Source organism: Grampus griseus (genome assembly GCF_964374135.1).
Source record: "Grampus griseus genome assembly, chromosome: 1".
Classification (NCBI taxonomy): Eukaryota; Metazoa; Chordata; class Mammalia; order Artiodactyla; family Delphinidae; genus Grampus; species Grampus griseus.
Window position 1 is genome coordinate 81,629,874 of NC_139017.1, and position 20,496 is coordinate 81,650,369.

A 20,496-nucleotide genomic window follows, 5' to 3' on the forward strand; every position below is an offset into this window, starting at 1 on the left:
TGAGAGCCATTAGACTACTCTAAAGAGCGGAAAGACAGGGGTGGACTGTTGTTTGACCAGAAAAGATGAAGCCACTCAAGAAAAGAAGTGTCTGTGGGGGAATTGCCCCATCAGAGTGAAAGCACCCAGGAGCACCAGGCTCCAAGGCAGAGCTGAACCCTCACTCAGGCAGTTGATGATGCGATCTCTGCCAGGGTGCTGAGCTCCCCTGTGCAATGAGCCCTAATCACGTCTGCCCCAGTTGCCTGCTGGATTCAAGAAGGCAGAGAGAAAAGCGTTCACAAACCATTACTATTAGAAACTGAGAAGTAATTATTACAATAACCTACGTTCCACCATCTCCAGGAAGAATGAAGTAACTATAATAGCTGCCGTGTTTGGGTAACTGTTTTGTACCATGCCTTCCCATCTCTGTGTTCCAAGCCTTACAATATAGTCGTAATTATCCCCATTTTACATGGTGGGCGTGGTGATGGGGCGGAGAGGTTGAGAATCAGAGAGGGTGAGTGACCCTCCATAGTCTATTCAGCCATTAAGAGGCAGAGCACGGCTTTGAACTCGGATCTGTCCGGCTCCTGGACTCTCTACAGCAGTCTGTCTCTAATGAAGAGGAAAAGGGTAAAAATGATACATTGGGGGTTAATGTTAAAAAAGAAAGATGACGGGGATGATAGCGAAAAGCCTAAGAGGGCTTCTGAGGAAGACTGTTGAACTTTTATTTTATTTAATTTTATAATGGGGCAGGATCTCCTGGTGTCAGCAGCGTTCAGCGGTGAGCCGGGGCAGAAGGAGAGGAACTGTGACCCCGGGTGGGCTGGACTCCTGGAAAACTCCATGCTTTCTGTGGAGAAAGGGTGACCCTACATTCCTCGCACAGTGACCAGCAGAGCCACGGGGACACGGCGCAATGGCCAGCCAGGGAAAAGGCAGGTGCAGAACATCAAGTCCACCTGGGGGTCCGGCTGGTCCCCAGGTCAGCAGTGAGTAGGTAGGGGATGAGCAGCCTGCCAGGAAGGAACAGACTGAAATAGTTCCCTGGGGTAATAGACCGATTCAACGGCGTCTGAGTGGCCCTGTGCACATCCAGTGCCACATCTCTCTCCTCTCCTTTTCTCCTCCTCCCTCTTGAGTGAACTTCTCTCCTCTGACCTTCCCGCCCTCCCTATTTCATGTGCACACGTTCCCCCCTGTCTCCCTCCCACCTCCTCCTCCACCGGCCTGACAAACTGTATCAGCGAATCCCTCAACAGTGCCATATCTAACTTTTTAATTCATTGCATGATTTATTTTTAGCCTGAAACAACTGCATCCTAAAAATGGAGTTCCTGATGAGACAGGGGCTGGGCAGAGCTATGCGAGGTATCTGGGGCTGGGCCGCCTAGCCTGGCTCTGGTTCTACACATGCATGGGTGTGAGCCTCTGCACGCTTCGTCCCAAGCCTACGATTACAGTCAGCAGCCAGAGAAGGTGAAGAGGGGGATCTCGGGCCCAGGAAGGGCCAAGGAGAGAGACGAGATCGGCCTCTCTGCTCCCCACTGCTCCCAGCAAGTCCTCTAAGGCACCAGCCTCTTTCCTACGCACGGTGTCTCTGGGAAAGAAAAACAAAACTTTGCCCAGATGAAGAGAACCCACCTGTTCGTGGTGGCGGTCTACCTGCTGTCCTCCTGCAGGGCAGAGGAGGGGCTGAACTTCCCCACCTATGACGGCAAGGACCGCGTGGTCAGTCTAACCGAGAAGAACTTCAAGCAGGTTTTGAAGAAATACGACCTGCTCTGTCTCTACTACCATGAGCCCGTGTCTTCAGATAAAGTCACGCAGAAACAGTTCCAACTGAAAGAAATCGTGCTGGAGGTGAGTGGGGGGCCCCCAGACCACGTGGCCCAAGGGAGCGGGAGGTGGCCAGTGGTCGGCATGGGAGGACCTGAGGTCGCTGAGAGTATATCCTCAAGTCTTGCCGCATTTCAGTCTCAGGCAAATCTGAAGGTATTCTTGTTGCAAAGCTGGGATGTGTGAAAAACAGGGGTGGGTCCAGACTCTTAGGATGGGACAATTGAACGTGCTGCATGGTGCATAATAGTCTGTAAAGATGTAAAGTCTGTCATCTGATGGTCCTCTTGATTTCTCAAGGGTAATAGTTCCAGCGACTCTTTTTCTCAGAGAATGTTAAAGCTATTGTTAAAAAGCCTGACTGAAATGAAATCCAGGATTATTTGCAGGTTTCCTTCGGCGTGCTAATTTCCTACTCTTTGTTCCCTTAAGTCTCCCCATGATCCTGATGAAGCAGGAGTCATTTGACCTTGCCTGTCCTCGTGGGTCAGATGGGGAATATCACTAAGCGATGAGCCTCTCCTGTGACGCGGTTTTAGTCAACATTGCACAGTGTAGACGTGGGAAGATTTAAGCTGCGCGTTCATTAATGGGAATATTTCTCTTTCTCAGAAAGTTCTTGGTGTGAGTTCAGGGAAGATGCTGAAGTCAGTTCTTATTTCATCTGCATTACATGGTCTGTCCGTAAACCTGGCGCTGGGACCCGTTCTCTAATCCTGTGTGAGTGCCCCAGGAACTCCTCCCACAGTTCCTCCTGGACAGTTTCAGATCGCTTACACTCAGGAACACCTGTGAGTGCCAAGAATTCTAATAGGCACCAAGATCCCTTATCAGTCCCCAGGTCGGGCTCAGCCCAGGCACAAATCTGTGAAAAGGACTCCTGGAGAACTACAGCAGTTTATTAACCGGCGCAGCCAGAAAGCTCAGCTCAATCAGATGCCTTTTTTTCTTTCTTTTTTTCCAGTGTTATTGAGACATAACTGACATACTTTATAATCAAAGACTCTGATGAACAGAAGTACCATGTAAAACCCACGTGGATTTTAATTCTCAAGAAAAAGTGGCTGTAATAAAATCCAGGAAAACCACCCCAAACACATCAAAATATCTTTGATAATTAAAAAAGTATTGCAGAATCCTGTGTGTCCCGATCATCACACACGTATCTATTTTCAGAGGATTTATATACGACAGTGTGGTCATTACAGAGAGCTCTGGTGGACAAGAAACCTCTGTGGGTTACAAGTGAGGAAAAAGCAGGGACCGTTATTAGGTCTTTGTACTATATATACGGGAAAATTACAGGCTGGAAAAAACCAGGACATACAGCACAGCTGCTGCTCAGCCCATGAAATCCTCACTCACATGATTATCTCCATCTCAAACTGCCCTACTCAATTATAGAGACATATTTATGAAAAGTTAATTGAAGGTATAAGGATTCTACCATATCTGCTTGTATCTATCCACTTAGCCTAGAAATCAAAAAGAATGCCAGTGCAAGCAGTGACCCCATTTCTGATTCCCTGTTATATTAACACACATGCACACACACACACACACACACACTCACACACAAACTCCCCCAAGAATCTGTCTCTCCCAAAGATGAATTCTGTACTCCCAAGGAAAATCCTGAGAAGGAGCTTTGCCCTGGACTTACCATCCTTCCAGCCACCTTTGATCCAAGAGTGCCCGGCAGAGACTGACAAGGAGGAAGTTGAGCACAGGAGGTAGTCTGATGCCCCACGGACTCCTAAATCACTAAGGGAAAGAGATCACAGAACCTGGAGTCAGGAGTTCCTGATTTATATTCTGGCTTTGCCTCTACTGGACGCATGACATAGGGCAGGTTACTTAATTTCTCTGAGCCTCATATTCTTATCTATAAATGAAAAAAATAACTATCATACAGGCTTATGAGATGATTAAATAATAATAATCAGCATTTATTGAATGCTTCCTGCGTGCGGGGATTGTATGTGGTAGCTGGTTTGATCTTTACAGTACTTCTCTGATGTAGATACAGTTACTATCCCCCTTTTACAGATGGGGAAACTGAGGCACAGAGAGGCTAAGTTGCCCAAGATCACTCTACTCGTGCGGGTGAAGGCAGCTTTAGCCCCTGTACTGCGTTACTGCTGGAATCAGATGAGACGATGTACAAGGAGTTGGTGGATACCCTGTTCAGTATTATTTCAAGAGTCTTCCTTAAATAGAGTACTCAGCCTGTGAGCCCGGGCCTGGTGATGCCAGCTGTATCATCTGTATCAGCTGAAAGGCACGGAGCCCCAGAGGCGCTGCTCATGCAAATGTCCAAACCCTGGGGGAGGTAGGGCTCCCTCCACGCGGGTCGGGGAGGGGAGGGGTGGGCCTTTGTTGAGATACCTGTCAGGTGCCAGCTGTTCCTCAGAATCCAGGACAAGACTGGTTCCAGGAATCCCATGACTGATAAGAGAGGGTAGATGTGAACCTGTAAATTATTTTTGTGGTCAGAAAAGCCTATTTTGTCCTCTTAATTCCCTGGACTCCAAACCTACACTAAGGAAAATATCCTGCCCATCCCAGAGCTGTGTCTGTTTGGGATAGAAGGAAGGGAGGAGACAGTGAAATCTCAGCCCTGGGCAGACAGCACAGGAAGGGGCGGGCTCCTTCCCTCCCAATAGTTTGGGAAGGTGGCTTTCTTTCTTCTTTTTGAATTTTATTTTATTTACTTTTTATACAGCTGGTTCTTATTAGTTATCTGTTTTATACATATTAGTGTATATATATGTCAATCCCAATCTCCCAATTCATCCCACCACCACCCACCCAGGGAAGGTGGCTTGGCTGTCCATGTTTTTTATCATAACTCACTATGACCTAATGTGTACAGACACATACACAGGTGAAACAACAGTTTCATAGGACAACACATTATTATTTGGGGAATACTTGGATTTAAAATACTTTTGTCTCCTATTTTATTGTTATTTTCTATTCTTCTATTGTATTTCATTAAAAAAATACTAATCCCAACCTATTAAATTGATTTCCCTCTCCAGTGATGAGTTGCCATCCTCAGGTTGAAAACCCAGGGAATTTCTAAGGGTTAGAAAGTTAGGAATTAGAAGTTCAAAACTCGTCACATAAAGGCCATCCCATTCTGATAAAAAAAATCCAAAGGTACTATGGTCAATGTTTTGTCTGCTGCTGTAAGGACTGACGTTGAAACACCCAGAAACAGTCCCATCCACAGGGTAAGGAGGTCACTGCCTGACTTGGGGCCTTGAAATGCATATCATTTAGTCATACATCTGTCACTTACTCTAGGTTGGGCCTTGGGGTGCGCGCCGTGGATACCGGGAACGTGAGGCACTCAGGTGGCTCATAGCCTGATGTGGAAATTATAGTGCAATACAAATGAAAAGCCACAGTGCAACGGGGTCACTGTAACAGTAGGGCAATATAAGGTCCTCTGGGAGCGCGGAGGGAAGAGGAAGCACCCCGCCCTCTGGGAGAGATGTGGAAGGCATGACAAGGAAGAATTGATTTGTGGAAATGAGTAGAATTTACCAGACAAATAAGCGAGGGTCGGGGAGGGAACCGCAAGAGCTAAGGTTCTGATAGCTCCCAAATCTTTTTCCACCCCACTAGCTTTTTCCTAAAATTTGGCCACGAGGGCCTCGTTCCTTTAGGTAAAATTTTTATCCCTACTTAGTCAAGCCATCTGGGAGAAGCCATCTTTTAAGACATTGCTATCCATTTACACTTCCATCGGATCAAGTTTGAGTTTTATGTTGAGAGCAGGGTTTGATAAGGGGAAGAGGAGAAAGGGAAGAATATGAGGCCATTAAAAGCTTAGGCAGAAAAAGGCTAAGTCAAATGGCACCGGGAGGCATCTCATTCAAACTTTGCTTTGCGTTTGGTTGGGGTCTAATTCTGGGGGACCCCAGTGTTGGTGCATTGTACGTAGCTCTATACAGATGTTCTGTAAATGCTTGTTGAGTGAATGAGTGAAGTGTTAGAGCTCAGAAGAACCTTGTGAACCATCTAGATTTTTCTGAACCTCTCACGTCATACATGCGGCCTTACAGTGTTGTGACTTACACAGCTGGTAATCCTGATTCTTGGTTGGGCATTTCATCCACAAAATAACAACACACTAGTGTAAGAATATGTTAGACTATGTGGAAAAGACAAAGCAGGCAATAAGAACTGCCACCCAGAGCTAAACATGGTTAATGTTCTGATAGAGTTCTTTCCAGTATTTTTTTCTATGCATAAAATCACGTTTTCCAATTAGGTTTATACCTTTTTTTTTTTTTTTGCGGTACGCGGGCCTCTCACTGTTGTGGCCTCTCCCGTTGAGGAGCACAGGCTCCGGACGCGCAAGCTCAGCGGCCATGGCTCACGGGCCCAGCCGTTCCGCTGCATGTGGGGTCTTCCCGGACCGGGGCACGAACCCATGTCTCCTGCATCGGCAGGCGGACTCTCAACCACCGCGCCACCAGGGAAGCCCATATACCATTTTTATAGTTTTGTTTCCTGCTTATTTCGTTTCAGTATATTGTGAGTGTTCCTATGTCACTAAATAGCTTTAAATTCTTGACAAACATAATGTTAATGCTGGCATAGTATTCCATTGTATGATCATACATATTTTTAAGATAATTTCTCTGTTTTTTTTCCTTTTAATTTTTTAAAAAAATTTTATTGGAGTATAGTTGATTTACAATGTTGTGTTAGTTTTAGGTGTACAGCATAGTGAATCAGTTATACGTATACATATATTCACTCTTTTTTAGATTCTTTTCCCATATAGGCCATTACAGAATTTCTCTCTTTTTGGACACTGACACAAAATTTTCAGGGTTTTAAAAACCTTTGTCTATTTATATTTTTATTGTTGTTTTAATGGACATTCTTTGATTTCTAACTAGGCTGAATTTTTCATAAAATTATTCGCCATTTACATTTTTTCTTATTTTTCTATGTCTTTTCCCCATTTTTTCTATTGAGGTGTCAACTCAGATTATAAAGGGAGTTGCAATTTTGTATACTATTTCCTTCAGCTTTGGCCAAGTCAGCAAATGTAGTCATACCACAATGGCTGAATCCTGTTAGTACCGCAAGACTCAGAGACACAAGAGGAGGATACGGGCACTGAATTTGATTCTTCCTTACTCCCTTGTTGCCTGCTTCCACCTTCGCCTTGAAACTGCAGTGCAAGTGCTATGCCTATCATGTTCTATAAATATTGCCAGAGAAAGTCCTCCCACATTCGACATCACTGACCTCTCTCAGGTTGAAATGCTTGAGAGGTGGTATGCTCTAACGTGGGCTTCCAAATCAGACAGACCTGGGTTTAATTCCCAAGGAAGTCTGTCTGTGTTCAGGTTCCTTACTTGTGATGTGAGATGCTGGAGATGGTGTGAGGATTCAGTGAGGCAGGATGGCAAGAGCTCAGCTTCTGGCACACAGAAGGTACTGGAAAAATGCTGACTCCTTTCAGCCCTCACCCCCTTTCAGTTGGGATTTTAGATACAGCCCAGCCTAACCCGTCACTTTAGAGACTGAGGACCCCAGGCCACTTTCAGAGAGCTCAGGACTGGTGATGTGATGCCATGTTGCTTATTCACAGCCAGCCACGCCCAGAAAGGTGGAGTGACTTTTCCTGATCACAGACCCTCTCCCTCTGATCGCCAAGGCTTACGGAGGCTGTGTCTGATAGATTCCACAACATCATCAGCGTCAGTTCTTAAATTAGGCCCCTTCCACATTTTCAGTCACACTGCAGCCTCCTTGCATTTAAGAAGTTCTTCCATTCCCTTCAGGCTCCTTCTAACTCACTCTTTCTCTCCTTGGAGACATATGTTGGAGTTCTCCCCCTAGATTGGAAGCTTCCTGAAGGCAACTGAATTCAAAGCAAACTTGGTGAGGGGGGAAAGTTTAAAAAAAAAAAAAGAGATGGAATCAAGTTCCTATGGACAAGGACAAAAAAACTGCTTGTGAACCAAAAACACAACTGAATGAATGACCTGGTCATGTGACAGAGGATGCCTTGATGTCAGAAGGAACCCCAGCAGTATGGTGTCCACATCGTGAGTTCCTGAGCTCGCTGGAAACGGTGTCATGGTCCTGCCAAATGCCTAGGCCAGGTTTGGGGAACCATTTACTTCTTCCTCTTCCCCTCCTACCTTCACACAGATCTTATCCCCCAGTCCAAGGCCCATTTCCTTTCCTCTACACCACTCCACCTCTAGGAAACCAGCATTCCAACCTGAAAAAGAAGGAAGGAAAAGGTGAAAACTTTTCCTAGTGAGCTTCATGCGTACAGAGAAATGATTTCATGGCCACTTAAGCATCTCTAGAGGGAAAGGAGAAAGGAGGCCTCAGTGTTGGAATCGCTGGGCACTCTGATCACATTCATCTCCAGAGTTGAGGCTGTGCACTGTGTATGTATGTCCTATGGGAGCAACTAAACACACCAACCTGTAACCAATATACATTTACAGGATTAGGAAAAACTACAGGGGATTTTTCTCAGGCAAGTTAGTGAGTGTTTCATAACATGAAAATACGTACTGTGAATCCTTGAATAGAAATATTCATTCGTCAAATATCTTTTGCTCTTAGTGGGACTCTCAGGAATCATAGCATGAATGAATGAGTCACTGAATAGGTGGTGAACAAGCAATGCTTTCCACACTGTGAACAGTAAATATCACTTCATTTGTTTAGGGTGACTGGTCCCTGGGATTGGCTGGCAACCTGGGGTCCTGGCACAGAAATAGCCACATCACTCCGGTAGTTGCCCGCCAGGTTGACCAGCTGCACCTGTCGTTTCTCGGGAGGTCCGAGGCTGCTTCCCCTCTGAATCCCCTCTGATGCTTCCCCAGAGGATCCCCTCTGCAGGGTCTTCTGCTCTTCCTGCTTAAGGAGGTCCCACTTCGCTCACCACAAAAAAGCCACTGCCATCCCCACACATGACCTGCCCAGGGGCTCTCTCCCGAGCCCTCTTGGATATCAAATGGCAAGATCACTACCTAAAAATTATTGGAAATGGCCTGTCCACCAGCAGGGAGGGTTATTGTTTTGACTGATTGTCCAGGGCTGGTAAGCAGGTTATTTCCCAATACTTTTTAGATGGTGATTCCAGAACAAATCATCCATTAGGCCCTACAGGGGAGGAGGAGGCTTGTTCCATCATCTATGGCAGAACTAAGAATCTGAATCCCGTGCATTGCAGGCTTCTGGGTTCTGCTAAGTGTCCTAACGCCGCTGCTCTCAGTCTGCCAAAGCCCACAACAGACCGAGCTCCCTTCTGTATTCAGGTCTCAGTTTCCTAATCAATCTATATATCAGTGAGAAATCTTTGGTGGGGTGACTGCAGCCTCTTTAGGTTCTGCCATATGCCCAGTGTCGTCGACATGACTTTTGTGCACAGCCATCCTCGTGTATCCAACTTCAGGTGAGGTCGCAGTGCTTGGGCAAAACAGACAGCTGCGGGTCAGAGTAACTGAATTTCTCTTTCATCTACTATTTGCTCCTGGGCAAGTCACAAATATGCATCGCATTTTATTCATCTAAAACATCAACTGTGTGCTTTCTACCTCAGTGAATTAAGAGAATTCAATGAAAACAGGTGAATAAAATTTCTCATAAGAGTATAAGAAGCTGGACAAGTGTCAGGTGTTATTACTTTGTTACGTTGTTTACTACTTAGGAACTAGGTAGCCTGCTGAGTCCCTGAAATACAGCTGGTGCTTATCCAATGCTAATTCCCTTCACCTGTCGCTTGAAAGGTAGCCCCTGTTCTTGGCCAGTTGCAGTAGTTCTCAACCTTGGCTGCACGTGGGACTCACCTATGGAGTTTTAAAAAACACCTATGCCTGGGTCTTTCCCACCCCCCCGCCCCCCACCAGCACTGATTTAACTGGTCGTAGGGGAAGGGATGAGATCCAGGTGCTACAGTTTTTAAAACCTCCCTGGGTGATTCTAACGTGCGGCCAAGTTTGGAGACCACTTGAGGCTTGATGCTCAAAATGTGGACGGCGAACCACACCAGCGGCAATGGTATAACCAGGGTGCTTGTTCCATTTAAACAGGATCCACAGGTGATTCGTAGGCATGTTAAAGTTTGCAAAGCACTATACTGGTCTGTTGGGTTGGAGAAATTTTCCAGATGACCATAATCATGTTGCACCTGCTTGACCTTTGGTCTGTTGACTCTCCTGAATGACAATGGACCTGTCAACATTCCTCTGATTTGGAAAACTGCTGAGACGTGAAGTTGGTTTGGGGGCTGCAGGGATTCAGGTCTGCTCTAGGGACTCTGCCAGGTCTCCCAGTCTTCTCCCACGGTGCCCTCGCTCACACAGTCAGTGATTAATACTTTGGACTTCCTAAGAAAGGGAAGATCTGGGCCCATGGGAAGCCTCCCCCTCCTTGAGAGGTTTCCAGTGGAATTACAGGGGTTTCTAAGGCCAGATCAGAAGGTGCCTTAAAGGATCTTAGATCAGGGTCCAGGATTTACCTTCAGAAGGGGAGGAAAAGCATCTATTTGGTTGCCATGGCACACTTCCCTTTTCTCCAAAAGAGATGACAAGAAATCTGAGAACCCTGGGGGTATATGAATATGGGATACTAACATGTTAGCATGTTTAACAGAAGAGTACAGGGAAGCTGCTCAGAGAAAACTGGTGAGTGTTCTATAACGTGGAACTAAGACTTGTGAACGTCCAAATAGAAATATTCATTCTTTCATTTATTTGTCAAATATTCATGCACTGCTTACTTAGAAAATGCAGATGACATGGTCCCTGGTAGCTAAGGAGTTGGTCTTCTTTTGTTGATGATGAGAACTCACTTCCTTTAGGTCTACAGTGCTGTAGAGTGTAAAACCCACAGAGACAAGGACTTTGTCCTCTTCATTGCTGTACTCCAGCACCTAGATCAGTGTCTGATTCACAGTGGGCTCTCAACGGTGTTTGCTGAATGAATGTTAAATGAACAGATGAGGATGGAGGGGTATGGAAATGGCACTTATTATGAACTTACCATAAAACATGTCCAATATGGGTGCTTTGCATATGTCATTCTGTTGAACTCTTACAACGTAGTCTCACATTATGTACAAAGAAATGATTCCATAGAGTTGAGTAGAAATTGCCCAAAGTCACAAAGCTACAGAATGGCACAGCATGAAGCAGGATTTGAACCCACGTCTACTTGTTTCCAAACATCATGTTCCTTCCACTACACCAAGGAACTGGGACTGCTGAATTGGATCGCTTCCTGTTTGTAAGCAGGGCCAACTTACAAAAGGACAAGTGTCTCTAGTTTGAATTCTGGATTTTCACCCACACTTAAGCAGTGTTTAATTTCACAACTGGACTATGTGTGGAACTAAAGTGACTGGTGTGAGTAGAGGGACTAATGCTTAGCACCACCTACTTGGTATTTAATAACTGTTGGGTGGGTGGGTAGAAGGATGGATGGAGAGAAAAGAAAAAAGAATGGAATTACAGATTCATTGCCTACATCGGAAATATATTTCTCCTTGATATCTTTAAAAAATTAAATCAGTTTTTAAAAAAGAATTGAGTGGAAATGTGAAAAATTAAACTGAATCTGTCAGATTCAGGGAACTGTTTGTCATCCCTGCTTAATCCTGCTGAAATATGGGTAAAACAGATTTTTTTTTAACCATGGGACTCTCAGTCCAAAATACATACACAGTATGGGCAGAAACCTCTGGGTTCTCTAAGGCTGATGCTGTCTTCAAACCTATTTAGCACTGGAAAATGTCCCAGTGGTTGCATTTCCAAACCTCAAGAGAGGAAGGCAAAATGAAATTTTGGGAGGCAAGTGAATCCACAGATGGGATGATGTGGGAACACTGGGCAGAGAATCGCAACACACACAGGATTCAGGTATTTCTTCCAACTGCTCACTGCCCAAAGATGGGATTCTCCAAACTCGCACCTGCTGCACTCGGAATATTCAGATGAGGTCAGGCTTATTTTGTTTTGGCTTTGAGACTAAATCCTCGCGTGGAGCCAGTGCTCTCAGAAGATGAGCGCCCAGGCTCACTCTTCAGTTGCACTTCTCCTTAGAGCCCACGTGCCACTGAACTGTTGGATGCGTGTTTGCTCTGCACTTCTCAGTAATAAAACTAGAGCCTGGGGTGAGATGGTGAAAAGACAAGAAGCGCTATGGTAAGAGTGTGGATTGAGTTGATTACAGTTAAATGTTCTCTTCCATACACAGAATTAATACGGAAATAGAGATTTTACAAAATGGCAAATACAGTGTTGATCCAGAAGCTTTTAGACCATTGGAACCTTCTTTTCTCACTCCTCCCACCTGCAAAAGCCCTCGATAATATTCAAGCCCAAATAGGATATCTAGTCATCGTATCCTTGAGGCAAACCTCCTCCCAAAGTTATACATTTCTAAATGGAGATATGAGAGACCAAAAAAGTCACTGTGATAAAAGTATTATAAGGATAATTGTAGTGTAAAGTAGCAAAATAGAAACAAACAAAATCTGTTTCAGAATCACAAGATTTTTCTTTAAAAGCAGCAGCCCTATTGCAGTTTGAGCTTCACTGATTGGCGTGGAGTATTTTTGCATAATTATCAGCTCAGCCTTAGCATCTAAAATGGCTTGTTCCAAAGAATCTGAAAAAGGATATATATACATAATATATATATGTTATATATATTATATATCATATACCTGTACAACTGAATCACTTTGCTGTACACCTGAAACTAACACAACACTGTAAATCAATTCTACTTCAATTTTAAAAAATAAAAATAGGATGTATTGCAAAAAAAAAATAATAATAACTTGTTCCATTAAAAAAGCCAGTCCCCACAAAGTACTGCATCTGTCCAAGGAAGCCTCTGAGGTTCCCTCTTCTGTAGACTGAGTGCGGTTTGATCCAGATAAGCCCTTTCTGTTTGGAAAGACATGTAGGAACATGGCCAGAGCACCATCTTGCCGTGCGATGGGCTGGGCAGGCCAGAGCCACTTCTCAGTGCCCAGAGAGCCTGTTCCAGGAGCGCCCGCCTGCTGCCCGGCGCCCCAAGCCAGGCAGAGCTCTCCTCACCATCTGCCGTGTGCTGGGCAGGGAGACGGGCCAGCAGATACTCCTTCACACGCTCACCTGCCTCTACCTTACCCTGCCCTGGCTCAGCACCCCAAGCCATTCCTTAGCCTGGCCACACACACCCAGCTTCCCTGTGAAGGAACTGAGAGCATTTCCTGAACCCAAAGGAAAGAGTGAATACAACCCATGAACAGCAGCCCCGCACCGTGGTCCAGCAACGCAAGAAGCGTACACTGAGGAGGGAGACCCCGTGGGTCTGAGTCCTTACACTGTCCAGACAGTTGGCAGGTCACTGAGTTGCTCAAGGCTGAGCCCCTTCCTTTGTAAAAGACAGACCACCAACCCCTTGTCCCAGGGTTCCTCTGAAGAGAAAAGAGGGGTGTGTGTAACGTGAACGGCCCACATCTGGTGCTCAGGAAAGGACTATTCTAAAATGTATTGTGTATGTGAAAGTACATTGAAAACTAACTCTCAGGTTAGTTATACGTGGCGTTTGTTGTCATTAGCAGATGTTATCAAAATAAGCACTAGTCAGACATTTCGTAAAGTTCAGTCAAGCAGCAGCAGGTTTCTCTTCCGCTTTTTTTTTTTTTTTTTTTTTTTGCGGTACGCGGGCCTCTCACTGTTGTGGCCTCTCTCGTTGCGGAGCATAGGCTCGGGATGTGCAGGCTCACCGGCCATGGCTCACGGGCCCAGCCGCTCCGTGGCACGTGGGATCTTCCCGGACTGGGGCATGAACCCGTGTCCCCTGCATCGGCAGGCGGACTCCCAACCACGGCGCCACCAGGGAAGCCCTCTCTTCCGCTTTTTAGTGTACGCTATGGGGGAGATGCAACAAAGAGGCCTGTCTGCCATCATTTTACATTTAGAAGGGCTCTCCCAGCTGCAGCCTCCGTCCTTCGCTCTGATTTTCTTTTTCTTTTTTTTGAGGAAGTGCACCAACCTATGGAAAGTCTCGTTAGAAAAGGGGGAGTCTCTCTCTGGCTGCAGGAACGCGGTGGATAATGTGTGGGACTCTTCCCAGGAAGGGGGTTACCAAGGGGTGTCGGCATTTGGGCTACCAGACTGCATTTTCACAGGCTCTCGGGAACAGAACTCTGCTGAGAAAAAATTGGAAAAGGGCATGGCCTCACCCCCATGTCAGTCAAATCCATTTCCCCCCGCAAATCCCATTGCAATAATATTTTTAGTATGAAAAACAGAAAACAAAAAAAAACCCTGGACTCCAGGAACAGCCTCCCTCAGTCAGTCATTTTGGACATTACAAAATGCTACCCAGGGAGATCGTGTTTATATGTTAGAGACAGTTGTAAGGCGGTGGTTCTCAGGGTGTGGACCCAGGACCCACAGCATGAGCATCTCCTGAGACCTAGTCAGACATGCACACTTGTAGGTCCCATCCCAGGCCTGCCGAATTAGGAATTCTGGGTTGGACCCAGCAATCTGGGTTTTTACAAGGCTTCCCTCCAGGTAATGCTGACGCGGGCTCAGATTCAAGAACCACCGGCTTGGGTAATGCGGTTGCCCTATAGTGAATTTCTAGGGAACAAGCATTCATAAGCTCTTGCATACATGTTACTCCTGCAAGAATTAGATCTCGCATTTTCAGATTAGAAAATTGAAATCAGAGAAGTTGTGACCTGCCCAGAATCTCATACCTGATAAGTGGCAGAGCCAGGATTCGGGCCCAGGTCCCTCTGAGGCCCAGATGAAGGGAATGTAATGTAATGGATGAAAGCTTGGGCCCTGGAGCCAGAGTGTCAGGGTTGGAATCCCAGTTGTGTCACTTAAACGCTGTGTGGCTGTGTGCCCAGGCAAGTTGGTTAACCTCTCTGTGCCTCTATTTCCTCATCTCAAACTTCTACTTCATGTGGGTTTTGTGAAGATTCGATAAGATAATTCATGTAAGGTGTTGGAGCAGTATCTGGCATGTAGCAAGCACTCAATAGACGCTATTTTTATTGTTGTTGTTATACTGCTTCTCAATGTGGTGGAGTGGAAAGAACACATAGCAATGACCTCTGGGTCTTTTCCTTGGCCTTGACCAAGGCGATAGCCCCAAAGTGCTAATAAAAACAGTCAACAGCCTCCCTTTCCCTCAAGGCTCTTTTAGAAGCCTCCCAGTCCAGCCCCAAGAGGCCCCAATGTTCACTTGAATCTCATAAAATAGCTGTTCCATTCCCTTGCCTGCCTCTAGCATGGACACATCATGTGCCAACCCCCAGCTATACATAGCCTGGGCCTCATCTGAGGGCAGTGGAAAGTGACAGATTACGAGAGATGAACGTCAGCTCTCCGGTTTCAGGGGAGGACACAAACAGTAGTTGAATTGCTTGACGTGTGGCCAGATGGTATCAGGGACAGTGGGTGAAAAGAGCTGTTTGGCTCTTGGCTTACGTGGAAAGACCAGGGTTGCAGCCAGGGTATTTTTAATGACTGGCCTGAGGGACATTCACTTGGAGCAAAGATCTGTGACATTTTCCCCCAAATTTCTCAGCCCTTGATTTTTTTCAGATTCTTGGCCCTGCAGAAAGTAACCCCCCCCTCAGCTCCCTTTAATAAGTAAACACTCCTTCGTCTCTGCTACCGCATGCCTCCCCAGCTTCCTCTGACCATGAAACAAATCAGTCTTTCTCCTCCAGGAAGACCATTCTTGGGAAGTGGTACAAATGTATCTTTCTTCCTGTCCGTCCTTGGTTTAGGGCTGAGATGTCCCACAAAGGGACTGGACTTGGAGGGACACACATAGACAGAGAGGGCATCTTGCATGTCCTGTCCTCTGAGGCCAAAGGGAACGTGTCCCCTGGCGCTGCTCTGTTAGTATCCCCTTCCCTTCGTGGCAAACTTTTTGACCAAGTGATCCACATCTGCTCTAATGTGTCCTTGCCACCCACTCGTCGGCCACACTCTCACTGCTTTGGCTTCTGTCCCAGCTCCTCGCTAAAGGTCACCCATGTCTTACTATCCTGAAAGGAGAGACCTCACAGTGGTCCCATCTCTGTGACTCCCTGCAACACTTGATCTGACCACCTGCTCTTTCTCAAGCTTCTCATGACTTCGGAGTCACGAGACTGTGTTTCTTGGTCTCCTACTTCTCCCACAGACCTCTCGGCCTCCACACAGCCTCCTTCTCTCACCTCCTACAAGGCGGCCAGTCCTGGACCTGTGGTTTTCTCGTACACTCTCCTCACTCCTTCACCCCTCACTTGCACAGTGCCTTCAGGAGCTCTCCCCCAAGCTCCAGGTTGGTACCTCCAGCTCTTGGCTGGATTTCCATGCCCGTCAACTCATTGCATCTAAATCCAAGCTGAGAAGCTGGCTCGTGGTCCTGGCATGCCCTCCTGACATCTCTGTTTGCCCTTCACTCTGTTCCCTGGCTGGAGACCCTGGAACCATCTTGCCTCCTTCTCTCCTTGGTTCCCCGCAGCTTCTCCAAAGTCATGAAATAGTTACCAGGTCTGAATGATTCTCAACCTCTAACATTACCTCACAAGTTACTGCATGGGCTGCCTTAGCTGGAGACCAGTCTTCTCCCCCTCAGTCTCCCAACCGGTCGCCTGCGATTCTACTCTCCTTTCTATCTGTCTGGTCTACGCCCTTAGATCAACCCTCTCCGAACTCAAATTAGCCATAGTGTTCTTCTACTCAAACATCTCCCAGATCGGAACCGCTAGTCCTCATATTCCAAGTCCTATGTGCCCTTTTTCTAACATGGCTTAAATACACGACGCCTTTCAGCTCCCCTGAGAAGCCCTCTGCTCGAGGACAGAAGCCTCTTCTCTTACACTCACACTGTGCATCTGCCCCTCCAAACCTTCACCTATTTCTGCTGCTTTTTCTTCCTTGGATGTCTTTGCTGCTCTCCTCCGCTTATCCAGACACTCCTCCTGTTTCAAGGTCTAGCTGGTCTCTCCTCTTTCTTCCATTCATTTATTTAATAAACTAATATTTGTGAGCTCTCCTCTGCTCAGGTACTGTACTGGGTGCTGGAGATAGTATATGGAGAAAAGCAGACAGGGACATGGAGCTTACAGGCTCGCATGTGGACAGTTGATAGACAAATGATCGTATAAGTGCACGTGTACTTACAAACTGAGAAAGGGCTGTGAAGGGGAAGCACAGGGCACTATGGACAAGTGTAGAAAGGGCACCCAATTCAGACTGGGAGTCAGGAAACGCCTTTTGAGCAACTGACATTATGTGCAGACTTCAAGGAGAAATAGGAGTTGGCAAAGAGTGGAGGGAAAGATCTTTTAGGAAGAGGGAAGGGCATGCACAGAAGCAGAGCATGTTGAGTGTCTTTGTGTGAATACAACCAGGCATCCCTGTGGGCAGCTGCGGCCCATGTCTTGGTCTAGGACATGGGAGCTGAACGAGGTGATCCTGTGCAAAGACCTCCTGATTCAGGAAAGAATTTGCTGTTTTGAGCAGCCGAAGACGAGTGTGTTAAGTAAGAGGCAGAGTGGCCCCAAATGAGGCTGGAGAGGCAGGCAGGCCAAACCGTGCAGGGCATTGCTGGCTATGTTAGGGATTTTGGATTTCATCTTGAGTGCATAGAAATTAAATCTATACTCCTTATCATAGCTTATGAAGCTCTGTAGGATTTGACCTCCCTGCCCACGAGCTCTCTTGCTCTGTCTCCATAGCCCTTATTTTCTGTCCTAGTCCTTTAACACTTACCAGCTAATTTTTCATTAGCTTCCTCCCTAATGAAATCACAAGGTCCTTGACTCTGGAATGTGTCTTACACTTTTGTTTAGCATGGAACCTTGATCACGGTAGGTCCTCAATTAATAATTATTGTTCTTTTTCCATCCCAATATGTTAGGCTTTGGTATTTCTGAATTAGTACAAGGTTCAGAACCCTATCCAGCTGTCAGAATAGTAAGAAGAAAATATAACACTTATTAAGCACTTACTGCATGCCAAAAACTGTGTCAAGAACTTTACACATTATCTCGTTTAATCTTCTTCAAAACAGCCTTATGAAATAGATATTGGTATTGTCCATATTTTACAGAAGAGTGAGCACTTATGACCAAGTCAGGAATCCAGGTCTCTGATGCCAAGCTGTGTACTCTTAACCACTAGGATTCCTGGGTCATTTATTCATTTAAAGCTGAGATCTATTTCTACCACATCATTACAGAGGTAACAATGGTACAATAAATACCTATACAATGCAAAATTTAAAAAGAGAAAGGACAGGGGGCTTCCTTGGTGGTACAGTGGTTGAGAATCCACCTGCCAATGCAGGGGACACGGGTTCGAGCCCTGGTCCCGGAAGATCCCACATGCCGCGGAGCAGCTAAGCCCGGGTGCCACAACTACTGAGCCTGCACTCTACAGCCCGCGAGCCACAACTACTGAAGCCCGCATGCCTAGAGCCCGTGCTCCACAACAAGAGAAGCCACCACAATGAGAAGCCTGTGAGCCGCAGCAAAGAGTAGTCCCTGCTCGCTGCAACTAGAGAAAGCCCATGCACAACAAAGAAGACCCAACACAGCCAAAAAATAATAAATAAATAAATAAATTTATTAAAAAAAAGAGAAAGGACACACTATGACTATCCACATTTTTACTACTGAGTTATGCATATTATTTAATATAACTTTTTTATATAAAGTTATTTTTGTACTCAAAGGAATCAGCAATGGTCAAAGCAAATCCTAATGTTCTTGGAAAGAATGAGCACTGCACCAATGCCCAGCGGCTGCATGTACCAACTGATGAGACAACCCCATTCTCTAGGATGGACAAGAGGCAAGACCATCCGAGAAGTAACCAACCAACCAACCAACCAACCAAACAGACAAAACCAGCAGGGGAAAGATTATAAGTCAACAGGAGAAAACTGGAGTCCGATCTGAAAAGAGTATTCCAGTTTTCTGGGAATTTAGGAAACATATTGACTCTATCTTTTCTCCTCCTCATGGTTGTAAATTTTAATCACTGTAATTGGTAACAATTTCCTCTTCGCCCTTTGGCTCAAAAGACTCTTAAACTTTTGAAGTACTTGGGCCAGTCCATTCATTCATCCAAAGTATGCTGAGTGTCTCTAAGGAACGATATGAGATACAAAAGAAGCACAAAATGGGCTTTTTCTCCTTAGGGAGGGAAGATGCCCAATACAGAACCCTAGTGATTGCAGAATAAGAGCCAGAGTGCTGTGTCCCTGTAATGGGCTATTGGAATTCACAAAAACGAGGCTGGACTCAAAGATGAGTCTGGAGCTGGGCTTTGCATCCAAGGCCAGGCTGGCAGCAACTGGAGTGAGCCCGGTGGGATTGTGGTGCAAGAGAATGGAAACTATGAGCTGGAGATCTAGGACCAGAGCAAAGGTGGAGATGAAGCCAAGGGGGAGAGGCAGACAGTGTCTGGCCAGCCCCATCAGCCCAGCAGGGGTTCTTGATCCTGGAGAGAATGGTCATGTTAGGAGTCAGCCCAGAAGTTCCCAGTCTTTCGCCACAGCCCTTCTCCCCCATCCATCTCACTGCTCTCTCTTGGGTGGCTGCCAGCCCTGGCCACCCTTGACCTAGGCCCAAGAAGGGTGCTTGCTAGGGCTGATGGAAGTGATGACAGAGCTCAAGTGGGCAGGCTTTGGGCCTAATCGCCGTGGGAGGCGAGAGTGACAGGACGCCGCAGGGATTGTGTGTAAGGGTACCAAGGAGAAGGTGGGCAGGTGTCAGCTAGCACAGGTCCCTGGGCCATCTGTGACTGCCAGCTCTGTCTATCCATCCATGCCTAGGATGATAATTGGCTGTGCTTAAACAGAAAAGCCGAAAAACAGAACTGAGTTTGCCTGAGCTAGCACCTTCCACTCATAAATCTTCAAATGTCACATATAAATACCAATAAGGTAATGAGAAGGGCATGCTTTACAAGCCTAGGAAAGGCACACATTGGCATCTACCTAAGAAACCAATAAAATGTGGTGATGTATGTCTAGGAGAGGTCAGAGTTAAATTCTCTGTTTAATTCTCAGTTAATCTCTAATATTCTTACTATTATTAATATTTCTCTCCTACACTTAAGGTGAAGTGGCCAACAGGGCTAAGCATGGCCCGTGGGTCACAGCTGGAAAATATTATGCCAAGCACTTTTGGATGAACTGACCAGCATTTATAGCAGTTTTCCGGAGTGTGGTACGGGACCTGCTGCGTCGGAATCATGGGGCTTGGTAGTGTGGTTTATGAAAATGTAGACACTTGAGCTCCACCCCAGCTCTATTCTCTACTTTCCGGTGCTGAAGCCCGGGAAGCCCCATTTTAACCAGTGCTCCAGGTGATTCTTATGCACACAGAAGTTTAAGAACCACTGTTAGAGGCTCATGCTTTAGGAGTTGGGAAACTTACTAATATCACAAAGCCATCAGGTCTCATCATCATTAATTTTTAATGATAGAGAGGGAGCATTTAAGTTAAGGTTTTGATAGCACTAACTAGGACAGAGTGGCTTACACTGAAAACCAGAAAACTCATTCAAAAATAACCTTGTCTAATAAATTGAATGCAATAGACTAAAGCCAAGCGACTTCGCAGAAAGACCTGTTGAAGCATTACAG

At 46.1% G+C, this 20,496-nt stretch overlaps 1 protein-coding gene across 1 annotated transcript in view; it reads left to right on the forward strand.

Annotated features, from left to right (window-relative positions):
• The first annotated feature begins 1,331 nt into the window (after positions 1–1,331).
• The window catches only part of CASQ2 (calsequestrin 2), a 63,902-nt gene continuing 44,737 nt past the window's right edge, over positions 1,332–20,496 (forward strand). The window contains exon 1 of the mRNA XM_082675472.1: positions 1,332–1,851. Coding sequence (XP_082531598.1) covers positions 1,618–1,851 — 234 coding nt within the window. The 5' untranslated portion in view covers positions 1,332–1,617. The remainder of the gene's footprint in view (positions 1,852–20,496) is intronic.